The 20,507-nt window shown below is 39.6% G+C and overlaps 1 protein-coding gene across 4 annotated transcripts in view; it reads right to left on the bottom strand.

Annotated features, from left to right (window-relative positions):
• Nucleotides 1-293: 293 nt before the first annotated feature.
• LOC138763929 (vitamin D3 hydroxylase-associated protein-like) overlaps nucleotides 294-20,507 on the bottom strand; it is an 81,524-nt gene continuing 61,310 nt past the window's right edge. For all 4 annotated transcript variants that reach the window (XM_069938931.1, XM_069938933.1, XM_069938932.1 and 1 more), the window contains 5 exons: nucleotides 16,486-16,529; nucleotides 11,210-11,249; nucleotides 10,237-10,345; nucleotides 8,715-8,860; nucleotides 294-709 (listed from right to left, as the gene is read on the bottom strand). In XM_069938931.1, the coding sequence (XP_069795032.1) occupies nucleotides 584-709; nucleotides 8,715-8,860; nucleotides 10,237-10,345; nucleotides 11,210-11,249; nucleotides 16,486-16,529 (465 nt within the window). In that variant the 3' untranslated portion in view covers nucleotides 294-583. The remainder of the gene's footprint in view (nucleotides 710-8,714; nucleotides 8,861-10,236; nucleotides 10,346-11,209; nucleotides 11,250-16,485; nucleotides 16,530-20,507) is intronic.

Here is a 20,507-nt window from a genome sequence, read left to right as displayed (position 1 = left end):
CACGATGCAGGACTGCCATTTCTAATACACTCAATCCTTTGCACTTTGTGTTCACTGTCTATTGTTCCAGAAAAGAAAACTGAACAATACAATCACAGATATCCTGCACATCATGTCTTTGTGCTTTTTCACACACTGAAGGTTTTTGGTCGCTCTGAGTTAGCTTATACAGGCTTTTAATTTAAAAAAAACCTCCCCCATTAAATTAGCGCAAGTGCAGTTAAAAAGAAACCCGCTTGCAACACCCATTGTGATGAGCCTGACTTGCACTTTGCAAAACCAAACAGATACTATTTCACTTAGTATATTTTTATTTAGTATATTTCTGCTTAATGTTTAAACATTAAGCTGTACATTATCATTCTAAAACTGATTGTGAGGAGCTTGTGACCAATGTAAAGAGATAATTACCATATCATCTTTCACAACCTAGTCTTAAGTAGAAGAAATGTTCAGCAATTGTAAAATGTAAGTGCTCTTCCATCTTGGTGACACGAAGAGACATTACAATCATCCTTAGAGTAAGACTTGCTCTACAAGTAACTGAATTATTATGCATGTTTTTGCTCAGTTCGAAAAATAGCTAAGTAATTTTCTTTAAATTGACGAGTCTTTCAACCTCTTTCATGAAACAAAGACAGAGTTCATCTTGCCAGGGTAAGGCCACACACTGCACAGCTAAAGGAAGATCAACACCTCCTGCCACAGCCTGAAATACAGCAAATCAAAGGTATTAGTACAGAGCATGGTGATGTACTGAAGTAGGATTTAAGATTCTACACAAATTCACATCTATATCATTTTGATCTGTAGGCATAACACCCCTGGAATCCATTTGTTATGATCCTGTTAAAGACTAAATGTTGACATTTTGACTAAATGTCAAAATGTTGCAACATGTTTCGTTTTTAGTGTCACATTTTATTTCTATCCAATCTGCATTGAAAGAAACCTGGCATTCACCTCAACAGATATTTCTGCTATTTAAATACCATATCAACTTTCTCCATTGAATCATATCAGCATAAATATCCAGTCCTTAATCTCTCACATATAACCATATAACAATTACAGCACAGAAACAGGCCAGTTCAGCCCTTCTAGTCCATGCCGAACACCTTCTCCCACCTAGTCTCATTAACCCGTACCCAGCCCATAACCTTCCACTCCTCTCTTGTCCATATCTATCCAATTTTCCTTAAATATTAAAATCAAACCCGCATCTATCACTTCGGCCAGAAGCTCATTCCACACTCCCACCAGCCTCTGAGTGAAGAAATTCCCCCCTCATGATTCCCCAAAACTTTTTCCCTTTTTCTCTCAATCCATGCCTTCTTGTTTGAATCTCCCCCACTCTCAATGGAAAAAGCCTGTCCACATTGACTCTATCTATCCCCCTTATAATTTTTAAAACCTCTATCAAATCGTCCCTCAATCTTCTATGCTTCAGGGGATAAAGTCCCAGCTTGCTCAACCTTTCCCTGCAACTCAAACCCTGAAACCCAGGCCACATCCTTGTAAATCTCCTCGGCACTCTCTCTAATCGGTTTATATCCTTCCTATAATTAGGTGACCAAAACTGCACACAATATTCCAAATTTGGCCTCACCAAGGCTTTATACAACTTCAACATGACATCCCAACCATGACATCCCAACTCCTGTATTCAATACTCTGATTTATGAAGGCCAACATACCAAATGCTTTCTTCACCACCCTATCTACATGTGACTCAACTTGAAGGGAATTATGTACCAGAATTCCTAAATCCCTTGGTTCTACTGCACTCCTCAATTGTTTACCATTTAACGTGTGATGAGCAGGAACTAGCTCAAGAGGCGAGACTGAATCACTGATTCACAATGGACAGGGACCTCATCCTGTGCCATGACCTGGGGTTTCTGAGGAAGGGGCAAGGTGTTAGAAGCTTTATACAAGGTCAAAAGAGGGAGGGGGGCCACAGGTACAGTCACAGAATGGGGTGGAACCAGGTAATCAGGAATACAGCAGTTCACCACAACTTCTGTGCTCTTTGCTGAATAGTCCTTCCAAAATGTAGCACCTCACATTTATCAGTATTAAACTCCATCCGCTATTTTTCAGCCCACTCTTCTAACTGTCCTATATCCCACTGCAAGCTTTGATAACCTTCTTCACTGTCCACAACACCACCAATCTTCGTATCATCTGCATACTTACTAATCCAATTTACCACCCCATTATCTAAATTATTAATATAAATGGCCAACAACAATGGACCCTGTGCCGATCCCTGAGGCACGCCACTAGTCACTGGTTTCCAATTTGACAAACAATTTTCCACCATTACACTCTGGCATCTCCCATCCATCCATTTGTTAAAGAGTTCTGTGTTGTTTATTGACCAATGTGTTGTGTGTGTTTTTTTTGTTAAAAAGTGACAGTTTGCCTTTGAGGTGGACTACTGAGAGTGAGAGAGAGAGTGGGAGATAGACTGGGCATGTGCAGAAGATGATCTAGAAATTTCTGGACTTGGAAGACAAACATGTTGAATCAATTGGAAGGAGATTTCCTTGCAAGGAGATTTGCTAATGGTAGTCAATTTAGTCTGGCAAGGCTGGGACCCAAAATAGGAATCTAATTGATACAAAAGTTAAAGCAAATATAGAGCAAGTAACTCCAGTCAGTTTGAACAGGAAACATAGGCCAATTGCATTTATATTAATGCAAAAACCTCACATGTATAGCAAATGAATCTAGGGCATAGCTTTGTGGTATTATGGATAAGTGGTTGAGGGATGGGCAGCTTCATGTTCTGAGACATCAATGCTTTAAATGTAACAGGGGTGGAAGTAAGAGGAGGGGGAGCTACACAATTGACTAGGGAGAACATCTTAGCAGTACTTAGACAGGATCTCCAAGGAAAATCTAGGAAAGTACATAGGTAAAAATTTGAAATCAAAACAGGAGCAATCACTTTGATGGACATATACTATAGGTCTCCCAATTGTCAGCAAGAAATAGATGAGCTAATATTTAGGGAAATTACAGGTGTAGGAATAATAGTCGTTGATTTTCACTCCCCTAATGTTGATCGGGACTGCCTTCGTTTTAAGGGACTAGATGGGACAGAACTTGTTTAGCATGCCCAGGAAAATTTTCTGTAGTTATCTGTAGATTACCCAACTGGATAAAGGGTTACATTCAAACTCTTCTTTAGTATGGAAGGGCAAGTAGCTGATACATCAATAGGGGAGCAGTTTGGGGCCAAGGACCATAAATCTATTGGTTTCAAGATAGGATTGGTACTCAAGGTGAAGTCTTAGATGAGGATTGACTAATTTTGATGGCATCAGACAGCAACTCTTGTAAGTTGATGGGCAAGGCAGTTTGCATGTTAAAAGGTATATGTTGAAATTCAAATTTACTATCATCTGATGTACATATGCAACCAGACAAAATAGTGATTATCCAAAACACAGTGCACACATGTAATGGAAGATTCTAACCTATTTTAGTTAACCTGTTTTTTCTTAATTTCCAGCTCTTGGTTCTGCAGAGCTGAGAACCTTTTTGTTTTTAGACTCAGCAGACATAAGCAAAATTCCACCGAGGGGCCAGAGATGTTGTTATATGACGAAAGGACATCTGTGTACCAAGAACATTTAATCTTACTGCTTGTTTTGGTCACAGACTGTCAGAGGCCTAGCCTTGATGCAAAATAAACCATTGTATTCAAAGTGATAAGCTGAAAATTATGTTATTCGTTAGAAGCCTAGCATGCTAGCTTGCTTGCTTATCTTTCTTGTGCTGCGAATAGGTGCTTGGGTAAGCAGTTTTTGGGTAATATAAGTCATGGTCCCGCTGCTGAAGTTTGAGACTCTCCGAGAGGTGGCAACATCTCTCAGCAAGAAGAAAAACTTCTGGAATCCAGCCAATGTCCCGGTCAGGGGAGGTGGAGAAGCTGCTACCGGCGCCCCGACAACCTACTACAAGTGTGCAGTCGTTGCCTCGCTTCGGCAGTTGGGACCAGTCCAAGCGTTGATATGTATAGTTGGGAAGGGCTTGCATATTGTAGTGTGAAATCAGCTTTTGAATTTGTAATAAACATTTGTATAAACTGAACTGCTCTCGATGTGTGTGTCTATTTTCTTTCGGTAGCTCAAACACTGTGACCAATCTAAAACGAACAAAGTGAGAGGTACAAGTTTACCCAAGACAACACATATACACAGCATCTAATAATCACAGATATACATAAAGATATAATATAAAATAAATATCAATAAATATTTTGGAATAATTTAATTATTTCATTTATAAGAGACTCAAGGTTATAGAATACTTACACAGCTTGTGGGATGAAGCTATTTCCTAGCCTAGCAGAGGTGTAATGAATAATGAAGAATGTTGTCCAATGTTACAAGCTAGATCAAATGGTAAACTAGGCAAGATAAAGTTTAACTTGGACAAATGCAAAGTGATGCATTTTGAAAAGTTAAACAACCAGTCCAGAACATACACGGTGAAAGGTAAAATCCTGGGAAGTGTTGAACAGAAAGAATTTGGGACACAAGAACATAGATTTCTGAAAATGGGAACAATGTGGTCAGGAAGGCATTTGGCATGTATGCCTTCATTGACCAGAGCATCAAGTATAAAATTGGGACATTCTGATACCGTTATTTAAAATGTTGATTAAGCTGCACTTGGCATATAATGTGCACTTCTGGTTACCACACCATAGGAAGGATGTGGTTAAGATAGAGAGGGTGAAAAAGATATTTACGGGGACACCAGTTGGGTTGAAGGGGTTGCATTATCAGGAGGAATTAGATAGGCTAGGATTCTTTTTTGGTCACCTTATCTAAGGAAGGATGTTCTTGCAGTGGAGGGAGTGCAGAGGCGATTCACCAGGCTGATACCTGGAATGGCAGGAATGACTTATGAGGAAAGATTGCGCAAATTGGAATTGTACTCGCTGGAGTTTAGAAGATTGAGAGGGGATCTCATAGAGACATATAAAATTCTGGCAGGACTGGACAGAATGGATGCAGATGGGATGTTTCCAATGATGGGAAAATCCAGAACCTGGGGCCATGGTTTGAGGATAATAGGCAAACCATTTAGGACCGAGATGAGGAGGAATTTCTTTACCCAGAGAGTGGTGAACCTGTGGAATTCATTGCCACAGAGGGCAGTAGAGGCAGGTTCATTAAATATATTTAAGAGGGAATTAGATCTATTTCTTCAGTATAAGGGTATTAAAAGTTACGGAGAGAAGGCGGGGACGGGGTACTGAACTTTAAGATCAGCCATGATCTCGTTGAATGGCGGAGCAGGCTCGAAGGGTCAAATGACCTACTCCTGCTCCTATCTTCTATGTTTCTATGTTTTTCCTGAAGCAAATGAGGCCGAGTGGTGAAATGATAGAAGTATATAAAATTATTAGAGGCCAGGATAGGGTAGATAGCCAGTGTCTTTTTCTTAGAGTAGGAGTGCCCAAAACTAGGTTTAAGGTGAGATGGAAGTTGTTAATCTGAGGAGTAAGGCAGTTGGTATCTGGAATGAGCTGCCAGAGGTATTGATGGTGGCAAGAACAGTAACAGCACTAAGAGGAATGGTGACAGGTATTTCTATGAGCAATGCAAAGATAAATGTGGAATGAATGCAAGCAAGTGAGATTAATGTAGATGGACATGAAAGTCAGCATACATGTCAATGCATTTGTTTGAAGGGCATGTTTCTATGCTGTACATTCTGTAACCCTAGTGACGGGAGAGCAAGTTGTGAAAGGGACCTAAAGAGATGACGAAGGTGAATAGATATTTAGATGTGCCAAATGAAACATGATGGTTAAAATATTTGATAGTAAAAATAACATAATTTGAAAAGTGACAGATTGCAAACCTGTGAGATAGAGATCTGGAAAGATTCGCATATAGCTTCTTAAAATCATTGAGAAAGCTAAAAGAACATTGTTGCTTATTGTGAGAGGAATTAAATGCAGAAATAGGGAGACTGTTGTTTCAATTAAAAACAGCACATATGAAGAAGAGCTACACCTCACCACAATTCTATGCCCCAAACAGTCCTTCCAAGTGATGCAACAATTGACCTGTGTATTTGTAGGGGTTATTCACTGCATCCAGTTCTTGTTTTGTTGAGCACCTTTAGTATGTCTACTGCTACAGCAAGGAGCTCCAGTGGCAAACTAATTTCACACAGCATTGCTACACTGATGTATCTGTCCAAGGCCTCATGTACTGCCAAATTGAGCCCACCTGCAAATTAGAGGAACCTTGTATTCCATCATGTCAGTCTACAACCAGACGGCATCAATATCAACTTCTCAAATTTCCATTAGCCCCCCCTTCTCAATCTCTCTCTCTCTCCTTTCCTCCAGCTCCCCAAACCTTTCTCTTCCAGTTACCATTCTTAGCCTCTGCCCTCTCCTCCCATCTCTTCTCAGATTTCTTTCTCTTCTACCCTCCCACCTATATCCACCTATTACCTCTTACCTGGTAGCCTGTGTTCCTCCCTTCTCCTCCTCCTACCCTGTCCTCACCTTTTCATTCAGGAGTCTGTCTGATTTTTTCGCTCTCCTGAAGGAGGGCTCAGGCCCAAGACTTCCATTACTTTCTATGGATGGGGTATGACCTTCTGAGTTTCCCAGCACTTCTATGTACTGCAAAGTACAACCTTCACTCCTCTTTGCTAAACTTGTATGGCAGTGGAAAGTTTATGAACTTAAGAAGCAAATTCAGATCTGAAGAAATACAACAAAATACTGCAGATAATACTATTACTGCCCTAATTCAAATATTATGGGGAGAGCTATTTTAATTGGGAGCATACATACCTTTCAGTTAATATGTTGTGGGCTCAAGATCCAGAGACCAAAATCTAAGCTGATACTGGGGGGAAACATTGAGACTTGTGCTGCACGATTTGGAGCAAAAAAAAATCTGTTGGAGGAACTCAGCAGGTTGGACAGCATCAGTGGGGGATAAAAAATGTTCTCTTTCACCCACGGATGCTACTCAATCTATGGACTTTCAGGCATGTATCACAACAGGGAATACATTCCCAAAATTCACCAGGTTGATTCTGGAGATGAATGGATTAGCCTATGAGGAGAGATCAAGTCATCTGGGGCTGTACTCGCTGGAATTTAGTAGTCTTATCAAGACATATAAAATTATGGAAGGCATAGATAAACTGGAGGTAGTCAAGTCATTTCCATTGGTGGAGGAGACTAGAACTAGGGGACATAGCCTCAAGATCTAGGGTAGTAGATTTAGGATGGAGATGAGGAGGAAATGCTGGTGAATCTGTGGAATTCACTGCCTATTGAAGCAGTGGAGGGTATCTCAGTAAATATATTTAAGACATGGTTGGATATATATATATATATATATATATATATATTTTTAAACACAGTAGGGGAATAAGGGATATCGGTAAAGGTAGGTAGGAGGAGATGAACCTATCATCAGATCAGCCAGATCTCATTGAATTGCAGAGCAGGCTAAATGGGCTGGATGGTCTACCCTTGCTCCTAAGGTTCCTATGTTCTTAATCAATGTACAGTACTTTGGGTTGTCCTAAAATTATATGAGATAATATTTAAATGTGAATCTCTTTTATTGAATTCACCCTTATTAAATGGTAGGGAAGAAAATAGCTCGTAATGTGCTAATTCAAATTAGAAATTAGTCAAATTAAAAAGGAAGGTGGTAGTGAATTGCATCTATTTTTCAAGCTTTAAATGGATGGAGAAACTCAGATGTCAGTTCAGTTTGAAGAACTCTTTATTCTGGTACTTCAGTGGGATCTTCTTAATGTACGGTTAGAGATATAATATGTGTTGAAGGACCAATTTACCTCTTAAGCTTATTTTTATATTTAATAACATTACTATGAATGAGGAGGAACAGGTGAGTTTAAGACATCAAAACCATCAAGAGGCACCATGTTACCTGTTTCAACCCAAAACTAGTAGATTGAACATCATCTTCATCGATGCAGCAATCTTTTGTGCTTTTCTGACAGTTGATGGGGAATACAAAAGGAGGTTAATAATCGAGGTCTTCCCACCTGCAGCTCTTTTCTCTTCTTCATATTGTTTTTACTGTGCAGGAAAGTCATTTTTACTGATTGATTTGTAAGTACAGAGTAGATGAGAAGACAATTTTCGAAAGCGAGGTAATCCCACTGACTTGCTGACAGTCATCGATGATTGATGTATTAAACATAATCCATTTATCGTCATGATTGTCAAATGAAAATGTAGATGCGAGCATCTTCACCAGATTATCGGGGTGGAGGCGGGCATTGTGTTTTTGTTCCTCAATCTCCTACCCCCATGCACATGCTTAGTCCTCCTGCACAGAACTCCATGCGAGTTCCTCTCCCTGGTTCTACTCCTTCACAAGAGTTTTCAATCCGGCTACTTCAATTCATTAGGCCCCAATTATGGCTTTGCCAATGACCAGAACAGCACTGCCTGCACAACATCATATTGTCCTGTTCTCATAAATGTTAAGGTAAAATTATTATGCTTTCCCAGCTAATCTCATTATTCTGAGGCTGTGTACACTTAAAGAAGCCCAGGCTGTTTAATTGTGTGTGTAAATTTGGGTTTTAATCCCACATGAACTGCAATTTAAAAAAAAAACAGAAATTGATACTATAATATTGAGAACAGTGAATCAATTATTAATCACTCTGACCTTCTTGAAGGTTTTGTCCCATATATCATTAAGGAAACCAGTATAATTCATTAGTTCTTTCTCATCCTCCTCTGTTACGTGGGTAACTGGCACAACACCCGCAGGAAAATTTAACAAGTTGAAGATAACCATGTAGCTGGATGCAACTGTAAAGGAAAATAGTTTTTAAAATGTATTCACTGTTTTATTTTTCCTAGTTTCTTCTAACTCTTGTAATAATTACAGAGCACACTCTGGACAATATCCCTGCCAAAGCATGTAACCTGCAATCTTTCAGGAAACACAGAACATTACAGCACAGTACAGACCCTTCAGCCCATGATGTTCTACTGACCCATATATACCTACCTTAAAAAAATGAAACCCTCCCTACTTTCTTTCATCAATGTGCCTGTCTAAGAGTCTCTTAAATGCCCCTATTGTTCCAGCCTTCACCCCTGGCATTGCATTCCATGCATCCACAACACTCTGTGTAAAAAAAAAAGTGCCCCTGATGTCTCCCTTAAACTTTCCACCTTTCACTTTATACATATGCTCTCTAATGTTTGCTACTCTCACCCTGGGAAAAAGGTGCTGGCTGTCTACCTTATCGATGCCTCTCATAATCTTGTAGACCTTTATTAAATCACCTGAAACATGCACTGAATGAATCACAATGCGATATGCAAAACATGATTAAAGTTGGTTTTACAAACAGAATTATCCAGTCAATAGAATCAATAAAGCATTATAGATCTGGCATAATCCATGCCTGAACACCAATTATTTTCAAGCCTTTTTGCTTGGGGTCTATTCCACTTAATACTAGCACATACCCATGAACACACAACAGTAGACTATGTGACTTAATTATAAAAATCAGTGGTAGTCATTCAAAAAAAAAAGCAATTGCAAAAACATTTTCTAACTGTGCAAATATAACAGTGAACAATGTTCTCAATATTCTGGGCACATCATGGAATGACTGTCCAGAGACAAAAACCTAATTAACTTGTGGACCTATTCAGTTTCATTGACACAGTATCGGCATCTGCATCGTGGTATTTCTGCAGAATTCTAAAATATTGATTTACATATTGTACATTGTTGTTTTTACAAAATCTACATATTAACAAATTACAGATTCTAAAATCATCTTCCACCTTGTATCTATCAATCAGTGTCTTCAAATAAATGTTCATCAATAATGACTGCCTCCTAATTTACAATGTGCATTTCATCTTCATGTAACTAGCTCTCCATTTACACTCAAACTGAAATAATTACTTTTCTACATCAAATAGAGAGGGTTTACTGGTGTGTTTTTTTTTGTAGCAACCATTATTATTTCATTTGTGCCTGTGAATAAAATCCATACTCATTTGCACCCATATCTACAGTTCATGCACAATCATCCAGTAGGCGTCTTTTCTGATAACCCTTCGAGATGAATTAACACTAGTACTGGACGTTAAAAGAGTTGGTTTTTTTTAATATACTTGTATTTTTGATATAGTTGTACTTTTTGGGACTTGTTGCTTACCTGACAATTCTCCTGCATATCCAATATTAAAAGCTGGTCCTAACGATGGACAGAGTAAGACTTCAATATTCTGGCGCTTCCATGCATTCACATATTCATCTCGGTATGCCTAGAATATAAGAATTCAACTTCACTTCCTTTCTGTCAATAAGTGTCCATGAAACTTCGAGCAACCTACTTCTTACTACAAGTCCAAAGGAGGCCACTTGTACCTTTAATTCATGTCAGCTCCCAGCAAAACAAATCACATTAAACTTGGCCTGCCAGTTATTCTCTCTCACATGTCCAACAAGTCCATTTTGATACCTTTTCACCATTTACTTGCCCTAAGTGTTAACTCACTTTACAGAATTAACCTACCTGTACATGTCTGGTATGTGAGAGGAAAACAGAAAGCCACAAAATCACAGGGAGAGAATCTGCAAATTCCTCACAGATAGCATGAGTTCTGGACCAAACTTGGTAATGTGGTAATGGCAGTTCCTACTTTCAATAAATACGGTGATATACCCACAATCAAAAGCAAAGCTCCTTGGCTCTGTGAACTTCTAAAAGTATCAGCATTCTGTGGCCTAAAAATTAGCATCCTTAGATATGCTGTACAAAAACAAAAGATAGTTAATGTTGCTATAGAGGTCCAATAAATAAACTATATACGAGAACCCACATCTCATTGGTTTCATGCTCAATTTGAGGTATAGGACAATTTCTTGGTTAATATAATTTTGTCTGCTTCTGCAGACAAATTCTGCAGCCCAATTCTATATTTCATTAATCAGAAGTTGTGAAATAACGGGAACAATGCTGCAATTGAAAGTAATTTGAAAGATTGAAACAAATGAATATTAATTGAATTTGTATGCAAGTCAAAATATAGTCAACTGTATCTGAGCAATGGGTTATGTAGGAATATCAAAACCTTTTCTGTTTATCTATAAATCAGAATGGTGCTGCCATCAATGTTTGGTCTTACCATTGCTGCAATGTGATGCTTCCACAGTTCCTTAACTGACCTGTAAAAATATGAAAATAGCAATGGCAAGGTTAGAAATAATTTTCTTGATTTTAATCACGCCACATCCTCATTCCACAAGAAAAGAGAAAGAAGAATGTGTCTGCTATAGTCTTGATTTGTTTGAATCCTACCACTTCAACCACTCAAGTAGTGTCACTCAGGGCCATATTTCTGTGGCAATGTTATTGTCTGGTGACATCAAACATTTATCTTTATCATTTTTAGCAGCTGTCAGACTGAGAACCATGAAACCTAGATCCACATGCTAATCTTCTAGCTAATCTGAAGCATGGGCTCAAATATTTAGATATTTGGATTAGGAATGCTTCTCCCTTCCAAACAGGAATACCTTGGACTCCTGTGACTTGAGCTTCCCCCTGTCCCGAGTGTTACTAATATCCAAACAGCTATGTAAACTAATTTCTAGTGAAACTTCATGAAATTTCATCTTTTAAAAAATCTTCATTTGATTATATAGAACAAAGAACATTACACCTCAGTACAGGCACTTCGGCCCTCAATGTTGTGCCGACCTATATATTCCTTCCAAAAAAAACTAATCCCTTCCCACCTTGTAAACCCCAATTTTTCTTTCATCCAAGAGTCTCTTAAATGCCCCTAATGTTTCAGCCTCCACCACCACCCCTGGCAAGGCATCCCCAACTCTATATAAAAAAGGTGCTGGCTGTCTGCCTTATCTATGCCTCTCAGAGTCTTGTAGACCTCTATTAAATCACCTCTCATCCTTCTTTGCTCTAAAGTGAGAAGTCCTAACTGTGCTAGCCTTGTGTCATGAGCCTTATTTTCCAATCCTGATAACATCCTGGTAAATCTCCTCTGCACCCTCTCCACAGCTTCCACATCCTTCCTATAATGACGTGAACACAATACTCATTTTGGAGAAAGGGTGGATGAGTCATTCCTTGGACTAAAGAAATCTTGTCTGTAGCTCAGAAATGTCTATCCTTCAAGAGTCAACATTCTGATATGTTAATCCATTCTCTGTGACTCATCTATTGAGTATTCTTTTACATATTTACAATTTTTCTTTGGGTATAATACCAAACATTTATGGTATTCTGTTTTTACGTTGTCCTTCAGTGTTCCAACCCACTAGAACAAACAGATTCACTAAGTAGCGCGTTGAGCACGAGGTCACTTTAGTGAATGAAAATTTTCTAAAATTCAGCTGGAAATCTAAAATAAAAACAGAAAATCTGGAAATACCCATCTAGTCACCCACAACTGTGGGTAGAAAAACAATGTTAACATTTGAGGACATAGACCCTTCATCAGATGCAACCTTAGCCTGCTGAGTATTTCCAGCATTTTCTGTTTTTATTTAACCTATTTTATATCACCTCAGTAAATATGTGTTTTGGCTTCCCTATGACCAGAAGTCCACCCCTAAGTTGTAGTTAAAATAAAAAATGCTAAAAACAGCTCAATCATCAAATAACATTAGTGAAGAGAAAAAAATAACAAATTGAATTCCCTCCAATTTGGATACTGATCTACTAGGGCATAAGCCACAGAGATCAGGTCTCTGGCATGGAGTCTGGTCCTGTGGCTCAGAAGGAAAGGGAGGAGAAGAGGTGAGCTGTAGTGATAGGGGATTTCATAGTTAGGGGGACAGATAAGAGGTTCTGTGGAGGATCTCAGATCAAATTCAAGGCATTCTCAGGAAGGAGGGTGAGCAGCCAGATGTCGTGGTCCATGTAGGGTCCAATGATGTGGATAGGAAGAGTGGGGAGGTCCTGCAAGGAGAGTTCAGGGAGTTAGGCGCTCAGTTGAAAGACAGGACCTCCATGGTAGTGATCTCAGGATTGCTATTCATGCCATGAGCTGATGAGGTTCGTAATAGGAGGATAATGCAGCTTAACACATGGCTGAAGACATGGTGCAGGAGGGAGGGCTTCAGGTTTCTTGATCACTGGGCTCTCTTCCAGGAAAGGTGGAACATGTTCCAATGGGACAGTTTGCATCTGAACTGGAAGGGAACTAATATCCTTGCTGGCATGTTTGCTAGTGCTGCTCCAGTGGTTGAAACTAGATTTCCAGGGGGAGGGGAACCAGAGTGGCAGAGCAGAGTGGAGTGGAGGAGGAAAAAGATGATATTAAGAAGTAAATGAGTTGAACATAACTGTACCTCAGGTGTATCTATTTCAATGCAAGGAGATCAGATAGACAAGTATTTGGACAGTCAAGGTCTGATTAAGGATAATCAGCATGGCTTTGTGCGTGGTGGGTCGCATTTAATGAATCTTAAGTTTTTCAAAGAGGTTACCAAGATAGTAGATGAAGGAAAGACTGTGGATTGTCTTCATGGACTTTAGTAAGGCCTTTGACAAGGTCCCACCTGAGAGGTTAGTTCAGAAGGTTCAGACACTAGGTATCCATGGAGAGATTGTAAATTGGATTTGAAATTGGTTGTATGGGAGAAATTAGAGAGAGGTAGAGGATGATTGCTTCTAGACTGGAGGCCTGTGACTAGTGGTGTGCCTCAGGGATCGGTGCTGGGGCCATTGTTGTTTGTTGTCTATATCAATGATCTGGATGATAATATTGTAAATTGGATTAACAAGTTTGCTGATGACATTAAGATTGGAGGTGTTGTGGACAGCGAGGAAGGCCTTCAAAGCTTGCAGAGGGATCTGGACCAATTGGAAAAATGGGCCGGAATATGACAGATGGCATTTCGGAAAGACAAAGGAAGATAGGTCATAAACAGTAAATGGTAGGGTACTGATGAGTGTGGAGGAGCAAAGGGACCTGGGAATACAGATACATAATTCCCTGAAAGTAGTGTCACAGGTAGACAGGGTTGTAAAGAAAGCCTTTGCCATCTTGGCCTTCATAAATGAAAGTATTGAGTATAGGAGTTGGGATGTTATGCTGAGTTTGTATAAGACATAGGTGAGGCCAAATTTGGAGTATTGTGTGCAGTTCTGGTTGCCTAACTACAGGAAGGATATCAGTAAGATTGAAAGAACATAGAGAAGGTTTACTAGGATATTGCAAGGACTACAGGAGTTGAATTATAGAAAAAGATTAAACAGGTTAGGACTTTATTTCCTTGGAGAAGAATGAGGGGAGATTTGATAGAGGTTTACAAAATTATGAGGGGTATAGATGGAGTAAATGCGAGTAGGCTCTTTCCACTTAGATTAGGAGAGATAAATATGAGAAGACATGGCTTTAGGGTGAAAGGGAAAAGGTTTAGGGGAAAAATTAGGGGGGGGAGCCTCTTCACTCAGAGAGTGGTGGGAGTGTGGGTTGAGCTGCCATCTGACGTGGTAAATGCTGGCTCACTCTTAAGTTTTAAGAACAAATTGGATAGATACATGAATGGGAAGATCTGGAGGGTTATATACTGGTGCAGGTCAATGGGACTAATGGAATATTTCAGCACGGACTAGAAGGGATGAATGGTCTGTTTTGTGCAGTACTGTTCTATGGTTCAGATTGTTAAATTTTATAGAAACGCATTCTCATGAAAAATGACCCACCAAGAATGTTAACCATGCACTTCACCACAGGTCCTGCTTCTCATCCTAACCATGTCCAGCATCCTCTTTGTAGTTTCACATCTACAGTATTAATGCTTGCATTAATGATTTGGCATGTCAAATGCAATAATGATAACTTGCATTTTTATGCATCTTTGAGGCAGCAATGTTTCCAAAATTTACATAAGAATGTAACAAAATAAATGCAAAGCCAAAGAAGAAGACATTGAGAAGAAGTGAAAGGCACAGGTTATAAGGAGTGTCAGAACAAAGGAAGAAGATAGACAAGCTTAGTGAATGAACTCCACGACTTGGAATTGAAAGACTGTAGATGTGACCACCAAATAATGGTGGAGGGGTGTAGGGATGCAGTGGGGGGGGGGGGGGGGGGGGGGGGGGAGGAAGAAGCCCAAATGGACTGAATTGGAACAGTACATCTTTCAATGATTTATGAAGAGATTAAAGGTAAAGGTTCCATTATTGTCACATGATACTACATTTAGGATCTAACATAATGAAATTCTCATGTAATACTACATTTAGAAAGTAACATACATGAAATTATTTAACCTTATCTACCATAAGGAAGACAGAGAGTTGCCACTTGGTCCAGCACCCCTCACAGAAATGAAGTCACAGCGAGGAACAAACTCACAACCCCTGCACTCTAACCACTAAGCTATCGGAGCCTCTAAAGAAGTAAGGAGGAATTGTTAACATTATTCCATTTCTGTCACAATACAAGATATCTGTGGCTAATTATTTTCTTTTAACATTTTTAAAATAGGTCCTTCCTTACATTCAACCTGGTCATGCCCTAAAGTGGGACCCTTCTGGGAAGATTTGGGTAATCTGGAAAAAAAATTACTGGATTTTGATACCCTCAGGTACCTGAATTATTTTTATGTGGGAATTTAGAAGACGCAAGACCTAAAATGAGGCTGTCAAAATATCAATTAACATTCATTAAGCTTGCTTTAGCAGTGGTCAGGAAATGCATAGCAGTTACTTGGAAATCTGATTCCCAACTAGGTTTAGCCCACTGGAAGATAGAAATGGATAATTGGAGAAGATCACCTATAACCTCAGAAACAGGTATGATGTATTTTTAAGAATATGGAATTCGTACCTAAAGTAGATCAGGGTAAATTTTTAACAATTTCCCCTCCTGTCTCTTCCCCCCAGTCCCATGATGGGAGTGGGGTTTATCCTAGGTGAAGCCAATCTTTTCTTTTTCTTATTCTTTCTCTTTTCTGACTTATTTTTTCTCGGGGGTGGGGGGGGGGGAGAAACAACCTCTTAGGTTGTTCCCTTTTCTCTCTATTATCTTTTGCTCCCTTTGGTTCAACATGGACATTGAATTTGCAGTTTTGTAGTTTTATTGTAATTTTTCTTTCTTTATAATAATTTAAGCACATGTTTCTTTTTTCTCACATTCTTTAATAATGACTTGTGGATCGATATTTGTATCATTTTGTTAATATTATTGATATTGATGGTTTTTTTTGATTATTCTTCATTTTGACTGCATGGTATTGAAAATTCTCAAAATAAAATATTCCAAAAAAAAAAGCATTTTAAAAATAGGACCACTTGTCCAAATTTACAACTTAATCCTGATATTCAAGCCTTTTCAAATCTTTGAAAAATCAATTTTAACTACCAAAAGAAAGTCAATCAAAATCTCTTCTAGAGCTTGCATATCTTTTCTTAGCTGATACTCACCCTATTCCCCCTGTTGCCTTAATGCCAGCAACAACTCTGGGACTCTAGATAAAAAGAAAATCAAATTAAGTAACTGCCCTTACTTCACCAAAATTATATTTGATCAGACCGTATAACCTGGAAGTATAATCTGGCTCAAAATGCTGTGCATTTTTGGGAAAGCTTTATGTTCTACTGTGAAGGACCAGAAATTAGACCAGAACTATGCAAATGTGATACTGGTTCTTAAATTGCACTCTTTCAGCAAGCTTTACAGTGTACCACCCATAATGTTTGGGCCAAAGATTCTTTTCTCCTTTATTTCCTGTGTCCTCCATTGTTTTAAATGTGTAATCAATCAATTCACATGGATTAAAGTGCACATTCTCTTCAGCAGTTGGAAGTCATGCTCAATGGGATTTAGATTGGGTGACTGATCCTGCCTCCTGAAGAGTGCTTCTAATCTGTCAGACAGGTGTTTGGAGATTTTTTTTCATTATGATGGATTTCTTCAGTCATCAGTCCTTTTGCAATTACTGAGCTTACCGGTATGCTTTTCTTCTTAATGATGTTCCAAATAGGTGATTTTGGTAATCCTGTGATGTCTCTTACTGTATTATTCTTGTTTTTCAGCTAGATAATAGATTTTTGGACTTAGTGTAGAATGCTGTTACAGCACCAGTGATTGGGATCAGAGTTCAAACCCCACACTGTCTGTATGGAGTTTGCATGTTCTCCTCGTGTCTGCGTGGGTTTTCCCACAGGGCTCCAGTTTCCTCTCACCCTTCAAAGGGTACCAGAGATTGTGGGTCAATTGGACAGCACGGTCTTGTACGCCGATGGGGCTTATTACCGTGATGTATGTCTAAAATAAATTCTGATCCTTATGTTGACAAAATGCCAAATACAGACTCCAAAAGTAATCAAAAGCTTCCAAGCAAGCCTAACTCTCTTATACCTACACCAATGAAGCAATTAAACGTACCTGAGTACTCACAAATATCTGTGAAACCCAATGTCCAAAAACATTATGGTGCTCTGACGTGGGGGAACTGTACATCAAAAGAGTTAAAATTTCAACATGGTCAAGCCAAAATGTATACAAATAACCTTGAATAAAATCAGGAATGTGCACTTCAATCTCATGTGAATTGTTTGATTACAAGTTTAAATCTGTGGAGCACAGGGGCAAATAAAGGAGGAAAAAAAATGTCTTTGTCCCAAACATTATGGAGAGCTCCGTGTAAGCCGTGGGGTTCCACTGAAAATCTTTAAATGGACGGCGTCATTGATAACACCTAAAGATAAAGAGAGAAATATAGTTATATGTAGTGAGAGGTGCATTGAATAAAGCACAACAGAAGTTGTTTGTGAGCTGAACCCACAAAACTGTTAATGGAACCTTCACAGCAGTTTAAATAATTAAAGTTGACGCATTATCACACTCATCAGACCTCTGAAGTCATGCACCTCCCTGAGTTCTTTGAGTCCCCTCCCCACCCCGGCCACAGAACTCCTGATCCTGCAGGAGTCCACAACTACGGATGCTGGTTTGATAATGGAGTGGCGAAGTTTGCCACATGCAAGACATTAACCACGATATTAATAATTAATTAGATTAGAATTATGATTGATAATGGAAATAATAATTCTGGCAGTCCCATGATTACACAACCTACGAACCAATTTTACCATGGGTTAGAAACATCCATTTTCTTTAGCTATCCATTATCATATCACTCTGCATATATTTGGTATTATTCTTTCATTTCATTCTACATCTTGTATGTTCACTCCAACTCTATCCATAATCAAACTAATGGTACATGTTTACCATTTACATTTCTTCATTTGTTTACATCTATACGCAGTGTACCGTTTATTTTTGCGCTACCAATAAGTGGCAATTCTGCCTGGCCCGCAGAATAAAGAATCTCACGTTGTACGTAATGTCATATATGTACTCTGACAATAAATCTGAAATCTGTTAATGAATACCTCAAAACATTTTATTATCTTATTATTACTATTTTGGAAAATTCTTTAAAAAGTTATGGGAAAATTAGTGCAAAGTTAGATTTCTACAACTCAGGGAGGCATTACCATGATAACTAGACAGCAATTTTATAATCTACACGACTCAATATACTAATTAAGCCACGATCCAAACAAAAATCAGAGGAAATTGGACATTTTTTTCTTTGTTCTCTTTAGATATGCAGATTTTGTCAGAATGCTAGACACTACCTAGGTAAGGAGAGAAGATTTCTAGCTGGTTAGTTATAGTCAGGCAGCGTTCACGAGTCATATATCCTGCACCACATTGATTCCAAACAGGCAGTCAAATTGCCTATTGGGTGACAGAGATAACAATCAACCAGGTAATCCAGCAAATATCATTCTGTCAACAGAAATATCACAGGGCAGACCTTCAGGGTATTCAAGCAATATTTCTGCTGTCTGACAAGTTTGCCATTTTAAGTGGATTTTTTTTTCATATTTTGCTATACTTTCCACAACAAAGGCCTGAATCCTAACTCCTGCCAAGACAACAAAAAGTGAAGCAGGACATGAAGGAACAGTAACATAAGAACAGCACTAAATAACTGTACAATGTAGAACTGTTGTAATTCCTGGGCAGCAGATCATCAAGGAAGCAACCCTTGCCATCATCATCTGTTGCTCCCCCTTCAAGTGGGCCATGCATTCACAACAAATATCAACACCAATAACAAACTGTTTACAATCACTTCATTTATGTTTTTTTTTCTTTGGCTTGGCTTCGCGGACGAAGATTTATGGAGGGGGTAAAAAGTCCACGTCAGCTGCAGGCTCGTTTGTGGCTGACCAGTCCGATGCGGGACAGGCAGACACGATTGCAGCGGTTGCAAGGGAAAATTGGTTGGTTGGGGTTGGGTGTTGGGTTTTTCCTCCTTTGCCTTTTGTCAGTGAGGTGGGCTCTGCGGTCTTCTTCAAAGGAGGCTACTGCCCGCCAAACTGTGAGGCGCCAAGATGCACGGTTTGAGGCGTTATCAGCCCACTGGCGGTGGTCAATGTGGCAGGCACCAAGAGATTTCTTTAGGCAGTCCTTGTACCTTTTCTTTGGTGCACCTCTGTCACGGTGGCCAGTGGAGAGCTCGCCATATAATACGATCTTGGGAAGGCGATGGTCCTCCATTCTGGAGACGTGACCCATCCAGCGCAGCTGGATCTTCAGCAGCGTGGACTCGATGCTGTCGACCTCTGCCATCTCGAGTACCTCGACGTTAGGGGTGTGAGCGCTCCAATGGATGTTGAGGATGGAGCGGAGACAACGCTGGTGGAAGCGTTCTAGGAGCCGTAGGTGGTGCCGGTAGAGGACCCATGATTCGGAGCCGAACAGGAGTGTGGGTATGACAACGGCTCTGTATACGCTTATCTTTGTGAGGTTTTTCAGTTGGTTGTTTTTCCAGACTCTTTTGTGTAGTCTTCCAAAGGCGCTATTTGCCTTGGCGAGTCTGTTGTCTATCTCATTGTCGATCCTTGCATCTGATGAAATGGTGCAGCCGAGATAGGTAAACTGGTTGACCGTTTTGAGTTTTGTGTGCCCGATGGAGATGTGGGGGGGCTGGTAGTCATGGTGGGGAGCTGGCTGATGGAGGACCTCAGTTTTCTTCAGGCTGACTTCCAGGCCAAACATTTTGGCAGTTTCCGCAAAGCAGGACGTCAAGCGCTGAAGAGCTGGCTCTGAATGGGCAACTAAAGCGGCATCATCTGCAAAGAGTAGTTCACGGACAAGTTTCTCTTGTGTCTTGGTGTGAGCTTGCAGGCGCCTCAGATTGAAGAGACTGCCATCCGTGCGGTACCGGATGTAAACAGCGTCTTCATTGTTGGGGTCTTTCATGGCTTGGTTCAGCATCATTTATGTACAACAGCAATAAATAACCCTAACACTAACCTTTGAGCAACCTCGTGTCCTGATGGTTTAACAAAGTTCAGAGTTCGCATTTATTGCCAGAGTACATGCATGGCATCACCTACAACTCTTGAGATTCTTTTTTCCT

This window comes from Narcine bancroftii, chromosome 5 (assembly GCF_036971445.1).
Source record: "Narcine bancroftii isolate sNarBan1 chromosome 5, sNarBan1.hap1, whole genome shotgun sequence".
Classification (NCBI taxonomy): Eukaryota; Metazoa; Chordata; class Chondrichthyes; order Torpediniformes; family Narcinidae; genus Narcine; species Narcine bancroftii.
Note: the sequence above shows the minus strand (reverse complement) of the source record. Positions and strands in the feature narration are given on the sequence as shown.